At 44.8% G+C, this 17,020-nt stretch overlaps 1 protein-coding gene across 9 annotated transcripts in view; it reads right to left on the reverse strand.

Moving 5' to 3' along the window:
- Positions 1-17,020, reverse strand: part of Ppfia1 (PTPRF interacting protein alpha 1) — a 110,592-nt gene that overhangs the window by 46,004 nt on the left and 47,568 nt on the right. For all 9 annotated transcript variants that reach the window (XM_045146426.1, XM_004654241.2, XM_045146394.1 and 6 more), the window contains exons 3-9: positions 8,124-8,225; positions 7,670-7,834; positions 6,053-6,127; positions 5,624-5,725; positions 5,214-5,435; positions 3,329-3,475; positions 865-999 (exon numbers count right to left, since the gene is read on the reverse strand). In XM_045146426.1, coding sequence (XP_045002361.1) covers positions 865-999; positions 3,329-3,475; positions 5,214-5,435; positions 5,624-5,725; positions 6,053-6,127; positions 7,670-7,834; positions 8,124-8,225 — 948 coding nt within the window. The remainder of the gene's footprint in view (positions 1-864; positions 1,000-3,328; positions 3,476-5,213; positions 5,436-5,623; positions 5,726-6,052; positions 6,128-7,669; positions 7,835-8,123; positions 8,226-17,020) is intronic.

The raw sequence follows: 17,020 nt of genomic DNA on the forward strand, positions 1-17,020 counted from the left end.
AGCCTGGCCCAGGAGCTGAGACTACCACCTGCTGGTTTACATGCAGGACTCTCTCTGGGTCCAGCCTTTCCCTGTCCCTCCCCAGCAGCCAAGCTCACACCATAGGAAAAGAATTCCTGCCAGGGGCTGATGCACCCGTGCACTTCCTGGATCTGGCTGCTGCTCCTGGCTATACTTCAGTCTAAGTTCTCCCTGGGTACCCAGAAGGCTGTTGGTTTGCTCTTAGGGTCCTTGCATGGACTGCTGAGCTGAGCGCTGGTCCCATTACTTTGGAGCTATTCATTACCTGCCTTCTTCCCTGGGAATGGTGAGGACTGGAAAGGGGACTACTCTTGTATATGCTTCAACAATAGTTGTTGAACAAATAATTATTACTTATAACAAAAAAAAAAAAAAATTAAGCCAAGCATGGTGGGATGCACCTGTAGTCCAAGCTACTTCAGTGGCTGAGGCAGAAGGATCACTAGAGCCCAGGAGTTTGGGACAAGAGTGAGACCTCATCTCAAAAAATACATATTTTAAGTAATCTTAAAAGAATAAAATTTCTTAAAGTTATTACAAATTTATTTTGATTTCTTTTTCCTTTTACTTAGAAAACCTTTCACTTCCTCCCCCGCACCCTCCATGCTTTGCTTTGAGTTGCTGACTGAAATAGCCCTCAGAAATATTGGCCCTTGAATCGTGACACTGGACAACAGTATACACCTGACATGGGACAGGGACACAGGAAGCAGAAAAAGGGACACACTCTTACACAGATAAAGTACTTTGGGCACACGCAAAACAGCACTGAACACCTCACGGGCTCTAGTGCAGTAAGCAGAACATCAGAACTCAGGCATGACCCAGATAACCAAGGCGTACCTTGGAAAGCGCAGCTACCCTCTGGGCCAGCTCGGCCTCCACCTCCGGCAACGTTTCAGCCTTGCGCAAGGTCTGCTGCAGCTTCTGTTCGGCCAGCTCCAGGCGCTCCTGTAACTGGCGGTTCTTGTCCTCTGTCTGCAGAAACAGTTCACTGTCACACACAGCCACTGTTCTTTCTGTTGTTAACAGGCTGAAGTCACGAAGCTGGCATTGCCATGGAAGCCTGCCACTCGGGCAACTGCTTCTGGATACTCGCCCACCTCCTGACAGAGTATCTGCTTCTTTTATACCTTCAAAGTTTTTTGTGTTTAAAAACAAGAAAAGAAACAAGGGGCTGGGAAGATGGGTCAGCAGTTAAAAGTGCTTCGTTGTAGCCTGCTTGCTAGGTTTAATTCTCTAGTACCCATAAAGTGTTACATGTGTCTGGAGTTCATTTGTAGTGACAACAGGTCCTGGGGTGTGTGTGTGCACACAGACACACATACATACTCTATTTCTATCTCTAACAAATAAATTTTTTAAAATTAAATATTTTACTTATTTATTTGAGAGAGAGAGAAGTGGGGAGAGAGTAAGAGGCAGATAGAGAGAGAGAGTAGATGAATCAGGGCCTCTAGCCACTGCAAACTCTAGACACATGTGCCACCTTGTGCATCTGGCTTACATAGGTACTGGGTAAATCAAACCTGGGTCACTAGGCTTTATAGGCAATCACCTTAACCACTAAGCTATCTCTCCAGTCCATTTTTTTCTTTCTTTTTTTTTTTTTTTTTTTTTTTTTTTGTTTTGTTTTTTTGAGGTAGGGTCTCACTCTAGCCCAGGCTGACCTGGAACTCACTAGGTAATTTCAGGGTGGCCTTGAACTCACAGCAATCCTCCTACCTTTGCCTCCCAAGTGCTGGGATTAAAGGCGTACACCACCACACCCAGCCAAAGTATTTTTTAAAAGAAAAGAAAACAAATAAAGGTTCCTATACTCTAAGGAAAGCAGGTTTTCTGTCTAAGCCACTCACTCTTATTAACAAGATAAGAAAAGCTTGGTACCCAGACTGGAAGCTCACACTGCATGCAGCTCAGTTTCTTTTCTCCCTGCCAGAGAGAATACCAATTGACAAGGTCCTCAAACTTCTCTTTAATATACAATTATTCCCTCAAAAGCCTTTGATTGGAGCTGGAGAGATGGCTTAGCAGTTAAGGCACTTGCATGTGAAGCCTAAGGACCCATGTTTGACTCTTGAGATCCCACTTAAGGCAGACGCACAAAGTGATGCAAGCATGCAAGGTTGCACAAGGTGGTGCATGTGTCTGGAATTTGATTACAGTGGCTGGAGGCCCTTGTACACCAACTCTCTCCCTTTCTTTCACATTAAAACAAAAAAGGAGGCCAGTCTGTTGGGCTTGCTTCAAAAAAAAAAAAAAAAAAAAGCCTATGACTGGGATAGGGAGATGGCTCAGAGGTTAAAGACTTGCTTGCAAAACCTGCTGTGTAGTTAGTTTGCAGTGGTAAGGGGTTCCAGCACACATTCTTTTGCTCTTTCTCCTCTCAAGTAAAAATATTTTTTAATACCTCTGACTAAAATCTCAGTGTATAAAGTTGAAAATGTATTAACACAACATTGGAAAGAACAACTGAAAACCACCTCTAGGCTGAGGCACTAAGGGCAGCACTTCTTTCCGTGCAGTGTCACTCTTTGCTCTGTCTATAATGATATGCACACACATCATCTGGCTTTAAATCCTCACCACACTGCATGTACTCTTTCATAATCTGCCTTTCACAGCTATTGTGACTGTGAACATCTAACTTCACTCCACGTCGTCACTTTTTTAATTTTTTTGTTTATTTTTATTTATTTATTTGAGAGCGACAGACAGAGAGAAAGAGGTCAATGGGGGGGGGGGGAGTATGGGCACATCAGGGCCTCCAGCCACTGCAAATGAACTCCAGATGCGTGCGTCCCCTTGTGCATCTGGCTAATATGGGTCCTGGGGAATCGAGCCTCAAACCGGGGTCCTTAGGCTTCACAGGCAAGTGCTTAACTGCTAAGCCATCTCTCCAGCCCCACATCATCACTTTTTTTTTTGTTTTTGTTTTTTTTATTATTTATTTATTTATTTATTTATTTTTATTTTTATTAACATTTTCCATGACACATCATCACTTTTAATGGCTGCCTAGTGGCTTCTTCTCAGGCAAGCAATGCCCTTTATAAAATGCTCTCAAGAAGTCGGCCTTAGGTAATTCTGGTTAACTCCCATGGCCTGCTACCACACACAGTCAGGATTGATTGTAATTTGCCAAGCCACAAACAGCACTAATTCTTACCACAGGCTGATTTATCATGTTGTTCCCAGTTACCAACAAGTTGTCATTTGCCTTGACGTTCTTTGCTACTGCTCATGCAGTGAGAGTGCTAACCATCAACGATCAACTTTCAATGAAGTAGCTCACACAGATCATTACCTGTCGATGCATAGAATCTTTATTTGCAATTTCATTTTCAAGTTTGTCATTGAGGTCATGCACAGATGTGGCTTCACGCTGTGCTGCGAGGTAGCGTTTTTCAAGGGTAGTGATTCTCTCCTCCATGTCCTCCTTCTGGGCCATTGCCTATGTTAGGTGTTCCAGAGGGAAAACAAGGTAGGTAATTAGTACATGAGGCATTAGGATATAAAGGAGACAATGCTGGACTAAATTCTTAACTCAAATCTAAGATTATTGACCCTCAAACTCAATTGATGCCAATTTTTTTCAAAGTGAATGAAAATGTATTAACTTCAAATATCCTAAGTTGGGGGGTTAGGAAGGGAGATGACTCAAGGGCTAAATGCACATATTTATAAAGCCTGCTGGCCTTGGTTCAATTCCCAGACATGTAATCCTGGACTGGCATTTGTTTGCAATGGTGGAAGACCCTGGAACACTGGCATGTGCATGACACACATACCCAAATAAATAAACAATGTAAGAATCCTAGTGGGTGTGGTGGCATATGCATTTGATCCCAGCATTCAAGAGGAAGAGGTAGGAGGATTGCTGTGAGTTCAAGGCCAGCCTAAGACTACATAGTGAATTCCAGGTCAACTTAAGCTACCTCCAAAAAAGACCCTATCTCCAAAAAAAAAAGGAAAGCATCCTAAATATGTACCTAAAGGATGAGTAGGCTCCCCAGTCGTGGCCCTCACCAACCTTGTTCTTGCTTGCACAGCTCTACAAGTAATCCAGAAATGAAGGGACAGCCAGTATACTCCGAGCAACAAATGGGCTCACCAAAAAAAACTGAGTGTGGCCTCTACAGAACCAAGACACAAATCTGACTTTCTTGGGTAAAGATGGCTAGACTCTCATACAATGGCAAAGTTCAAGCACACTAACAAGTGGAAACAGACATCAGCACTGAGCTGGATGCAACTACCTGAAGACTGTACAGAACTGGTGTACATACAATCAAACACCGAGACCAGGAGCCTCTGCCTGGACACTATTTATCGTCCACCCCAAATTACTATGTTTTAGCTCCTTCCTTGTTTACTAAGTGATAATCAGCAGGTCTTACAAGAATTTCACAATTCTCTGCCATGTAAATAACTTCCTGTGGCCAAAGAATAATATAATCAAGTAGTTCTGTAACAGAGGCAAGTATCATTTTGTTTTTTTAACTTTATTATGTGGGCGGCACTTGTGCCACTCTCTTCATCTGGTTTTACTAGAGGAGAATTGAACCGGGGCCAGCAGGCTTTGTAAGCAAGCACCTTTAACCATTGAGCTATTTCCCAAGCCTGCAAGTATTTTCTTTTGCTCTGAATTCTTATACAAAATTATAGTAGTCTAGCCAAAAGTAACGAGGTCTAATACACATTAAAAGGCGTGGCAGTGTCTTGAAGTCACAAAGGACAGGCTCAGGCAGAGGAGATACTAGGAAAGAATCCAGCTCTCACTTCCTTTCTGACAGTGAATAGGTCAATATATGAACAGTCATACAGGTTAAAAAAAAAAAACACTGTGAGAATGGTGTTTCTGGACACACTATTATATAAAGATCCTGACAACCCCAGTGCATCCCAATTCCACACAGTCACTGTTGGTGCAACCTCTTGTAGTCAGTACTGTACCTCTTCAAGCAAACCAGGTAGCTGATCATGCTGCACATTCCTTCCTATCACAGGCCAAGGAACACACACTAGGCCCCTCACACAGGGCAGCAAAGGAAGGCAGGGTACACACAGTAACACCAAGGTTGAAGGTAATTGGGAGTGTAAAGGACAAAAGAAGCAGAAAAAAGGCAAGTATCCCAGCATGGTTCCCCCCTGCCCCCACAGGTAACATCGAGACTTCCCATGTCACTCACCTCACGGACATCCCGTTGCAATTTTGTGTTCACCTCCTCAGACTTGATCAGATCCTTCCGAGCCGTGTCCAGATCCTCCTCCAGCTCTGCCACGTGACTGGACAGGGCAGCCAAGCGCTCCTTCATCTGGCTCTGCTCTCTTGACTGCTTGTCTATGACTTCCTGGAGCTCAAGAACTTTCGCAAGGTCTTCCTCATGGCTCAAGGAGCCATCAGAAGATCTCTGATGGAGAAAATACATAGTCTTAAAGCCTCCTTGGTGCTCTCCAAAATGAACTACTTTTAGCAAACAGGGACCCTCAGAAGGGACCTGAGTGCTCCATGGAAGGCACACCTCCACTCTGACCATAGCATCCCAAAGACCCTACACATTAGCCACAAAAAAGCAAAATCAGAGACACGGAGACTTGCCTTTCCATTTGTGCTCGGTGTGTTTTCTTGTTCATGATTTACATCGAGCATTCCATCAGTCAGTGTTTTTTTCTGGTTATTCTGTTCCTTAAGAATCATTAGCTGAAACCAAAGAGTTGAACACCAGAGTCACAAACTGTATGCAAGATAGAAAATCACCTTCTGGGGAGGCAAGACTAAGCTACTGAACACAGTACTAAAGAAAGCTGTGGGCAGTGCTGCCCACACCAACAGAAGCAGACTACCCGAATCAGCACATTATCTACTGGGTGAGGGAGAACGGAGGAGACTCTGCAGTGCTGAAATGGAACTCTGCGGCCCAAACAAGCTGATACACAGCTAGAAAAATAAGTGAGTTGGTCTCAGACTTTTTTTTAAAATTAATAAGCCCCTCCCAATTCCAACCTTTCAATGATGTCCCAAGCTCACCTCTTTGTGGGTAGCACCCAACTCCTCCTCTAGCAAGCTACACCTCTCAAGCGCAACTCGTAGCCGCTCCCGGACCTGCAAGGGGAGCACCAGGAATTTCTATTCTTACAATATGTTTATCCTACATGACATCATCAGTCAAGTACAGCAGAATACTTTTGGTACCTTTCGGGATTACTACTGTCAGCAAAACTTCTAGTTAATGGCTTTAAACTTGGAAGGAGGGCTAGAGAGATGGCTCAGTAGTTAAAGGCACTTGCTTGCAAAAGCTTGATGACCTAGGCTCAGTTCCCCAGTACCCATGTCCAGATGCACAAAGTCTCATATGCACTGAAATTCATTTGTAGTGGCAGGAGGCCTTGGCATGCCATATTGACTCTCTTTGTACCTCTCTCTCTCTCTAATAAATAATATTTTTTAAACTTGGGGGGAGGGAGGTGAGGAAGATAGAATCTTGCTATGTAACCCAGGCTGGCTTTGAACTTGGTACCCTCCTGCCTCTCTCTCCAGAGTGCAGGGATTATAGGTATGTAACAAAAAGCTTTAAATTATAAGTATGGGGAAATCCTGTGGCCAAATACTTACCAAGGTAAGCTCTGAACTTCTAGAAATCCTCCTGCTTCAGTCTCCCAAGTACTAGGACTGCCGGTTAGTTCGTTTGTTTGGTTTTGGTTTTTCAAGGTAGGGTCTCACTCTAGTTCAGGCTGACCTGGAATTCACTATGTAGTCTCAGGATGGCCTTCTTGAACTCACAGTGATCCTCTGCCTCCCAAGTGCTGGGATTAAAGGCGTGAGCCACCACACCCGGCTGGTTTTTTGTTTGTTTGTTTGTTTGTTTTTTGAGGTAGGGTCTCACTCTAGCCCAGGCTGATCTGGAATTCACTATGTATTCTTGGGTGGCCTTGAATTCATGGCGATCCTCCTATCTCTGCCTCCTAAGTGCTGGGATTAAAGGTGTGTGCCACCACACCCAGCTGGATAACAAGTTTTTAACACCACATAGGGACCAATTTGTGTGTGCGTGGTGTACAATTTGTGTGTCTTAGCCAGTGATTTGCTCAAAGTTAATTCTAAAAGTTGGGCTTTTCACAAAAGTAGGTATGGTGATTGAATGTGACTATGTATGTCCCCCATATATACACATGCCACAACACGTGTAGAAGCCAGATGACCACCTCAGAATATTGGCCCTCACCTTCCTTCCACCTTGTTTGAAACAGGGTCTCTCTTGTTGCCTTCTACTGCATATACCAGGCTAGCTGACCCACAAGCTTCTAGGATTGCTCCACCTCCCCCTTTGCTAGTAGGCATGGAGGGATTACAGACATGTGCAATAATGTGTTCAGCTTTACATGGGCTCTAAGCATCCAAATTCAGGTCCTCACACTTGTACAGTAAGCACTTTTAACCACCAAGCCATTTCCCCAGCCTACAAGACCAAATTCTTAATGTACAAAATTTACCATATTTCAGACGAGTTAAGTAGCACTTGCTAATAACACAGACCCCTGCCTTCCATCAAGGAGAAGTCAAGAAGCTGCAAGGATGAACGCACCACCACCAAGGAGACCTTAACAGCATGTGCAGACTTAGCACTGTCAGCCAGGCTGGCCATACCTTCTCATCCAAGGCTTTGTGGTGTTCAAATAATGACTTCAGGGCTTTAAGCACCTCCACTTCGCTGGACACCCCTGCAGGAGATTGTGCCTGTCTCTTCACCACTGTCATCCTGAGAGAGCGCTCGTGTCTTGAGACCAGGCACTCCAAGTGCTCCAGCAATAACTGAAACAGAGGCCAAGGGGACATGGTAAACTCAGCGCTGCCATCTCAGGTGTGCTTTTATAGTCCATGCTATAAGGAAGATTCCGCAGCAAGCTGTAAGTGAAATACCCTTAAGTTTCCATAGCAGACCCTCAGTGCACACAACACTGAACCATGCGAGACTGTGCTTGGGGAGAGTCAAGAAACATGTAAGTGCACGTGGCAGAGGTGGCCTGGTTCTAGGACAGTAGCACCGACACCTATGCTGACACCACGCCACAGACAGATGACAGACACACCCATGACTGACCCTGGTGTTGTTCCTTTCTGCTTTTAGCTCAGCAATTTCCTCTTCCCTCTCTAGGAGCTGCTCCCGGCACACGTTGAGCTCTTTTGTGAGCGCTGCAAACTCCTAGAACAGTAAAGCAAGGAATGATTTACAAAGAGCAGAAGCCTCAGAGGAAGGAGTTCTGTTAGCTCTACCATCCTCCAGGCTTCCCCAGTGACTCAGTCCACACAGACCGCCTGCCTTCCCTCCCTCCACTCTGAGCCCTGAGCTGGCCCAGCTGGTGGGATAGGAGTCCCAGTCCATCTCTCCTCAGTATCTTCAGAAGACCCACATATGTTCCAGAACTGGGGTTCTGAATGAAGCAGACAAAGAAATTTTGAGTGACCTGCAGTCATGTAACAAAAGGAAAACAAGGAGAAAAGGTCAAGAAGGTCAACACCTTTCCTGGCCTCCTCTTCACAAATGCTCCTCTAGGAAGATCACAGGGTTCCAGAAATGGCCCTGGGAAAAGGACCACAGTGCCCAAGACTAGTCTTAGCCAATGACTTGCTCAAAGTTAATTCTAAAAGTTGGGCATTTCACAAAAGTAGGCATGGTGATTGAATGTGACTATCTATGTCCCCCATAGAGGACCTGGTGCAATCATTTTCTCCCTTCCTCCTCCCCGCTCTGAAATAAATAATTTTTTTTAAGCAGCTTGTAACTTGGGTCTCCAGCCACTTGGATAGAGGAGCTATCACTGGGGGAGGATCCTGGGGTGCAGCCCAAAGGTGTGTTTAGGGGCAGACCTGATTCCAGCCAAAGGTATGGAGAGCAGCCTGAGCTCTGGGGGTCCTGACTGCTGCCAGTTAGTGCTTGTTGCTTTTTGGTGTTTGGGCTGGTGGTGGTTTCTCTCTGCCTAGATTTATGAAAGGGAGCCAACTTCTTCCGCCATTGATGGAACTTCCATTGAATCTGTAAACTTGAAATAAAAACCTTGCTCCCATATAACTGTGTTTGGTTGGATGTTCATCCCAGCATTGTGGAACTGACTGCAACAGCAGGTAAGCCTTTTTCTGGGTGGCAGGGACTACTAGGAGGAGAACTGTCCCACATGCTGTCCAGGGCTGGCCATCACACTGTGATGCTGAGCACTCACAAGCACATTGGGCAAGCTGAGTAGACGACATCTCCTGCCAAGTTGATTGGCCTGTTCTGTGCGCACGCGCGCACACGCACGTATACACACAAATACATGCGCAGGTTCACTCCAGAGACCAACATCAAGCATCCTGTTCAATCACTCTCTATGCCATTTTTTGAGATAGGGTCTCTCACTGAACCTGGAGCTCACCAATAGCTAGACTAGCTAATCAGCAAGCCCTATGGATCCTCTTGTCTCTGTCTTCCCAGTGCTGGAATTATAACTACATGTCACCATGCCTGGCTTTTTTTAAAAACTTTTTATTGACAGCTCCCATAAGTATAGACAATAAACCATGATAATTCCCACCTCCCACACCCATCCTTCTCCTCTTGAATATACCTTCCATTGAATTCCTTCTTCTTTCTCATTAGTCTGTCTTCAATTTTAATATCATCTCTATTTTCTCCTATTATGAAGATGTGCCTGGCTTTTTTGTGGGTACAGAGGACAAACTCAGGTCCTTAAGCTTATACAGTTAGCCCTTTACACACTGAGCCATCTACCCAGCCTGCCTGCAAGTTTTTTCAATGTAGCAGAATATTCCCAAATATTATCTGCCAACATTTCTCTATGTTTTAGTGTTTTTTTTTTTAAAGGACAAAGGAGAGATAAAGGATTACCTGAGAGATAATCAATCAGACCTTCAAAATATGAGCAGTGGCTAAATTAGGTGATTACAGAAAAGCAGCAAGTAGTATGCACAAGCATATCAAACCCTTATGGTTCACAGCCAGCTCTGATCAGCACCCACTAAATATGACTGCCATGCTGGCCCACAAAGGCCTCCCTAAGCCACAAGGCAGAACTAAAACAGGGTTCTGTGAGGTATGGAAATTAAACAATGTAAAGAGTTATTTCTAGGGAAGCAGCTAGAGGGTGCAGGAGATGCAGTCTACAGAGCTTCAAAGGACACTTGGGAACATTCTCGTGGATGTGCTAAGCAAGTGGCATTTAATTATCAACTTCTCCTAGAAGAACTACTGTTTCTCCAGCAGGAGTCACGCCTGGGTGACCCATTCCCAACCTGGGGTAGAAGCCCTGAGATCTGCCTCCTAGGGACAATGGAGAAGTGAAGGAGGACTAGTTAAAGCTTTGGAAATTATGCAAAAGACCACAGGAAATGAAGTTTTTATTCAGGAATAAGTACAAAAATTCAGAAATTAAAGGCATTACTCTAGATGCTAATTTGAAACTGGTGCTTTGCAGCTGGCTGTGTTAGAGGAAGGAGAAAAACCAGCCACAAGTCACAGTGGAAAAATCAAGGGAGGAGGAAGACTTCAGTTACATCCCTGTAAGAGAAGGAGAGACCATGACAGAAGGTTCCAGACTGAGCACGGGGCAGTGCACCCTTCACTTGAAAAAAACTCTGAAAACTGTGTTCCAAGGAGCCTGGAAGAAGTCAGGGTGGGAGGGATAGGTGGGATAGGACAGACCAGTCCAGGGCCCTAGCACTGCAGGGGGAGGAGCAGGGCCTACTCACTTCAGAGCAAAGGAAGCAGAGGTAAGGGAGGCAGAGGTCACTGCAGTGTTGGGGAATGAGATTACCAATACCAATTTAATCTCATAGCAATCTCCAAGGCAACAAGTGTAGACAAGAGCAACAACCAATCCCTCTAACAGCCTGACATCTAGGGGCATTAAAGGAGACAGGGGCATCACTGAGACAGGATCAACTGTGACACAGATGCTGGCGGATCAAGTCAGCTGACTCAAGGCTGACAGTGGGGTGTGCTGAAATGGAGGTCAACAGTGACCATGACATGGTGACACATAGATCGGCCTTCTGGAAATAGGACAGGTATCTGAATGGATGGCATGAATCACAGGGAATAGGGAAGGGACAGGGCAGTGACTGAGCAGGCAATGGGCATACAGGGTCAAGAGGGTGGCATTTCTCAGAGAACAGAGAATGGAAAGAAGGCAGGCACTGGTGTAGATTCAGACAGGCAGGTGAATTTAGGAAAGTTCCGTCCAGATGTCTTCCAATTTCACTGAGAAGAAACAGGTACAATGTCACTGCTTTGTATTTGAGGGTGGGAAGGATAGACGCATGAGATGGCATTCGGCAGGGGGAGGGCAGGTGTCACTGAGGCCGGTCTGCCTACAGCAGAGGGGTACAAATGGGTACTGGTCAGATACACACAACAAAGTGAAAGAGAGGAGGCTAGGTGGGGGGCAGGGGCGCATGGGGCTCCAACAATGGTGGGTCATAGGATTGGGGAGGCAAGAAACGGTGGTATACAAGGTGAGAGGGTCCCAGAAGGCTGACTAGCAGTACTTTACTTTTTAAAGTTTAAATTAAACAAATGTCAGCCCATTTTGTCATGGCACAAAAGGACTGAAGGCTGGGGAGGATGTTCTGAACACAGATGTGTTCTCACTACAGCATCAGTTACTGCCTGAGACACAGGAGGATGGCCTGGTGGCTGTCCTTTCTCATACAGGCCCTCACTCTGTATTCTCACCAGTGGCTTCCACTTCTCCCAGCAGTGCATGCATGCCCATGCAGAGCCCCAGGCATCAGGGTGCACTTGCCTGAAGTGGCAAGACAGGAACATTGGCTGTTCTGCTCCACAGCTCTTTCACCCATTCAGTCTCTTACTGATCCCAGAGCCATTTTTTTTTCCCCTTCAGTAAGAAACCCCAGCAATTCTTCAGTCTCTGCTGCCCATGAGACTGAAGTTACAGATATGAATGGCCATGCCCAGCTGTCTAGGTGAGCCCTGGGGATTGAACTTAGGCAGCTTCTCAGCCTCCTCAGATCCTGATGCTTGTACAAGAAGTACATTACAAATCTCTCCATCAAGCTGTCGTTTTTGAGACAGTTTCACTCTGTAGCACAGGTTGTCCTTAAACTTATGATTGCCCTGTTTCAGCCTTCCAGAAGTGCTAGAATTTCAGGCATGCGCCACTACACCTGAGTTCAGCCTTCATCTTTTCATACAGTTTGCTGAAGACTTGTCCAAGACCTCAAATTTCAAACTGCCTCCATTCCGCCTACTGGTTTTACCTATGTTCTCCAAAACACAGGGAATATATGCGATTCCTATCATTTTGGTTAAATGTAAATATGTCCAATAAATTCACAAGCAGAAGCCATCCTATAAGGTATTACCTTGTTTAGAGTAGACAAATTCACAGAACTTGACCATTATTTTATTCAAAGAAAAATCTTTCCCCTTGTTCCAAAGAATCCAACAACTAAAAATGTATCAAAGCAAATTAACTCAGGAATTTAGATAAACATTAGCAGGAAATTCCAAAGTTTTAGATTCCAAAACCATGCTTCTATGTGCATGTGCATTACTATTGCAGGAAAAAAAAAAACTAGAAGAAACCTCAAATATGTACAATACATGATCTACCTCATTACCACAAAGGAATCTAGTTGCCAACATAGCTTTTGTCTGTCTCTGTCTCTCTGTCTTTGGTTGAGGTAGGGTCTCACTCTAGCCCAGAGCAACCTGGAATTCACTATATAGTCTTAGGCAGGCCTCAAACACAGAGCAATCCTCTTACCTTAGCCTCCCGAGTGCTGGGATTAAAGGTGTGTACCACATTTGGTCTCTCTATTTTTTTTGGGGGGGGGGGTGAACTTAACCTGGGTATGATGGCACACACTTGTAATCCTAGCACTTGGGAATTGAAATCAGGAAGATCTGGAATTCAAGGTCATCCTCCAGTACATAGTGAAACTGATACCAGCCTTGGCTATATGAGACTTTGTCTCAAAGAAAAGGGAGAGGGACAGAAGAAAAAAAGTTCATAAAAGAATACTGTAATTAGGCTGGGGAGATGTCCCAGTGGTTAAGAGGGCTTATTGTTGCTTAAGTATGAGGGTCTGATAGGACCAGAGACTACTCAAGTTAGATTCCCCAGCAGCCACATAAAAACAAAACAAAAAAAAAAAAAAAATAGAGCTGGACATGGTCACACAAGTTTGTAAACCCAGTCTGGGTGTGAGGGTGCAGAGAGTGAGGATCCCTGAGGGTACTGGCCAGATGATAGCAGCTCCAAATTGAGGCAGAGACCCATTTCAAGGAAATACGTGGTTGAGCGATAGAGAAAGACATTCACAGTTCTCCTCTAGCCTACATATGTACACACCCAGGGCATACACCACACATAACATACCATACACATTAAATACATACACACATGTGCATGGGTTAAAAAAATGAAAGTTAAGAATCCTGTAATCCCAATATGTTATTAATCTAAAGCACTTTTTGTATGTGGGTCATTTTGCTCCTCAGTACACTGAGCACATTCCTCATGTGCTTCTTTGCTGGTGAGCCGGCCTAGTTGCTCAGAGCTGGGCGGCGTCACCCTGACCAGCCATCTAAGTAAGAAGACTCACAACAGGCCTGGGTTTTCTGCATGTGCTGTGACATTTAGCTCTGATGGGAGAATAAACTCACTGGCATCTTTCAAGTTCATCTGAGAGCAGGATGGGTCCTGAAATGACATTTGGACAGTACTCACCACCACCAGTCACCCCCATCCACAAGGACTGTGGTAGGCAGGGCACAAAGGACACCAAGGCCATATGCAGGCTGGGGCCAGCCACACACCTGCCACAGGCCCTATTGTGCTAAGGTATGAGGGCAGGTAAGGTGAGTCTGCTTACTGATATTTAATGTATTAAAATTGGGGGCTGGAGAGATGGCTTAGCGGTTAAGTGCTTGCCTGTGAAGTCTAAGGACCCCGGTTCGAGGCTCAATTCCCCAGGACCCACATTAGCCAGATGCACAAGGGGGCACATGCATCTGGAGTTCGTTTGTAGTGGTTGGAGGTCCTGGTGCACCCATTCTCTCTCTCATTAGCTATCTGTCCCCCCCCCCCCCCCCGGCACTCTCAAATAAATAAAGAAAAAAAGAAGACGGGCGTGGTGGCGCATGCCTTTAATCCCAGCACTTGGGAAGCAGAGGTAGGAGGATCACCATGAGTTCAAGGCCACCCTGAGTCTACAGAGTTAATTCTAGGTCAGCTTGGGCCAGAGAGAGACCCTACCTCGAAAAACCACAAAGGACGGACGGACGGACACACGGAAGGAAGGGAGGGAGGGAGGGAGGAAAAAAACTTCAAGTATTTTTCTGAAACTGAACAGATAATACTGGAACTTTTAAAATATTTTTTATGAGAGTCAGTGAGAAAGAGAGAATTGGCATGCCAGGGCCTCTAGACATTGCAATCAAACTCTAGACGCACAACCACCTTATGCATATGCATCACCTTGTGAGTCTGGCTTATGTGGGTTCTGGGGAGTCGAGCCTGGGTTCTTAGGCTTCATAGGCACTAAGCCATCTCTCTAGCCCCTGGGAGATGGCTCAGTGGGTAAGAGTGCTTGCTGTAAGCACAAGGACCTCAGCTTGATTCCTAGTACTCACATAAAAAGCTGGGTACAGCTGAACACATCTATAACCCTGGGGCTAAGGGGGATGGAGACAGGAGGATTGCTGGGGCTCCCTAGTCAGCCAGTCTAATTTAAAAAGAACAGCTAACAGCCAGGTGTAGTAAGTAGTACATGACTTTAATACCAGCGCTTGGAAAGCAGAGGTAGGAGGATCACTATGAGTTCAAGGCCAGCCTGGGACTACAGAGTGAGTTCCAGGTCAGCCTGGGCTATGGTAAGATCCTGTCTCAAACAAACAAACAACAACAATCAGTGAGTTCCAGACTCAGTGACAGACTCTAACTCAGAGAAATTAGGCTGAAGAACAATTAAGGGGGACATCCAGCATCTTCTTTTGGCCTCCATAGCCATGTTCAAAGGAATGTGCATCTGCACACATACTCCACATACTAAAGTCTAAGTATGAGCAATACAAATGTGTATTTTCAACACTACCCGAGAGGCCTCAGGGAAAAGATAACATTGAGCACTAAAACTGTTCAAGAATTTAGTTTCACATACTGCTTAAAAATGTTAATATTTTCCATTTCTGCTCTGCATACCAGGTTCAGGTAACATAAACCAGACATTATGGATCAAAACCCACAATCAGGACAGTTTCAAAAAAAAGCCCTCTGAATCAGATGTGGCATTTATCTCCAAAGCCTTTGTCAACTGTCTTCCTTCTGGAGATGGCTTAAAGGTGTTCCCTGGTGGATAGGAGGCAGCAGCCATTCCCCACCGCCATCAATACAGTATCCTCTGCCTCCATCCCTTTCCTCTTCTTTCAGATTTGATTACCTGGTCATAGCATTACATTTCTACATCTTTTCAATAGCTCCATTTTATTTTTAAGTTATCTGCTATGATTTCTCTACCATTTTGCTAAAACAAAACAAAAATAAGCCCTTTCAATGAATGAGTGATTAAGTAAATGAATGTGCAGCCACATCCTGGCCAATCTGTTCATGTTGATGCTTAGGATGCAGAAAAGAGACAGGGAAAAACCCTGTCCCCATCCATCAGCAAGCTCCACTATAAACTCAGAGCCGCAGTGACTAAAGCAGCACTGACTTTTCAACCGCAGGACAAGGTCTCTAAGTGGCAGATTGAAAAACATGAAACATTTACAAGGCTTGGTGGCACATGCTTGTTCCCAGCACTTAAGAGACAGAAGCAAGAGGGTCACAAGTTAAGGCCAAGTTGGTTACTAGAGACCCTGTCTCAAAATTACAAAGTAGCCAGGAGAACTACTGTGAGTCTGAGACCAGCCTAGGACTACAGAGTGAATTCCAGGTCAGCCTAGGTTAGAGTGAGATCCTACCTTGAAAAATTAAAGCACAAAACAAAATTACAAACTGAAAAAAAAAGACTTTAAAGTTCTATATCCATCTTGTTTCCTGCCAGCTGCTCTCTAAGAACAATATACTGACAGCTTTATACTAGTACTTAACACCTCCCCACTGTCAATAAATCTTGAGCTAGGAGCAGACTTTTAGAAGAGTACCAGAAAAAAACCAAATGTACACTGATTATTTTCTCTCTCGTTTTTTTAAACTTTATTTATTTATTTGAGAGAGAGAGAGAGAGACAGAAAGAGGGAGAGAGAATGGGTGTGCCAGTGCCTCCAGCCACTGCAAACGAACTCCAGATGCACGCGCCCTCTTGTGCACTTGGATTATGTGGATCCTGGAGAGTTGAGCTGGGATTATTTAGCTTTTCAGGCAAATGCCTTAACTGCTAAGCCATCTCTCCAGTCCGACTATTTTCTCTTATATTCAGACAAGCTTAGAAGTGAACACAAACTGACCCATGGGAGGGCTGGGGAGATTGCTCAATGAATAAAGACACTTACTTGCAAAGCCTGCTGGCCCAAGTTCAATTCCCTAGTGCACAAAGTGGTATAAGTGTCTGGAATCCATTCATTGTAGTAAGAGACCCCAGCATGCCCAATCTTTTCTTTTCTCTCTCCCTCCTCTCCCACACACACATAAATTAAAAAAACAACTTAAGGTGTAGCTTATAGCTGTGATCCACAGTAGGTGGGGAGGGGCTAGAAGTGACACAATTTTTACCTATTTTGATTTTAATTTCTAAGTATGGATTGCTTATTATTTTAAAAAAATGCCAGGAGTGGTAGTGCACACCTTTAGCCCCAGCACTAAGGAGGCAGAAGTAGGAGGATCACAGTGAGTTCAAGGCCACCTTAAGTCTACACAGTAAATTCCAGGTCAGCCTGGGCTAGATTAAGACCCTACCTCAAAAAAAAAAAAAATTTTTTTTTTTGAGACAGGATTTCAATCTACCCAAAGCTGGCCTCAAACCCACATTAGTCCT

Source organism: Jaculus jaculus, chromosome 1 (genome assembly GCF_020740685.1).
Source record: "Jaculus jaculus isolate mJacJac1 chromosome 1, mJacJac1.mat.Y.cur, whole genome shotgun sequence".
Taxonomy (NCBI): Eukaryota; Metazoa; Chordata; class Mammalia; order Rodentia; family Dipodidae; genus Jaculus; species Jaculus jaculus.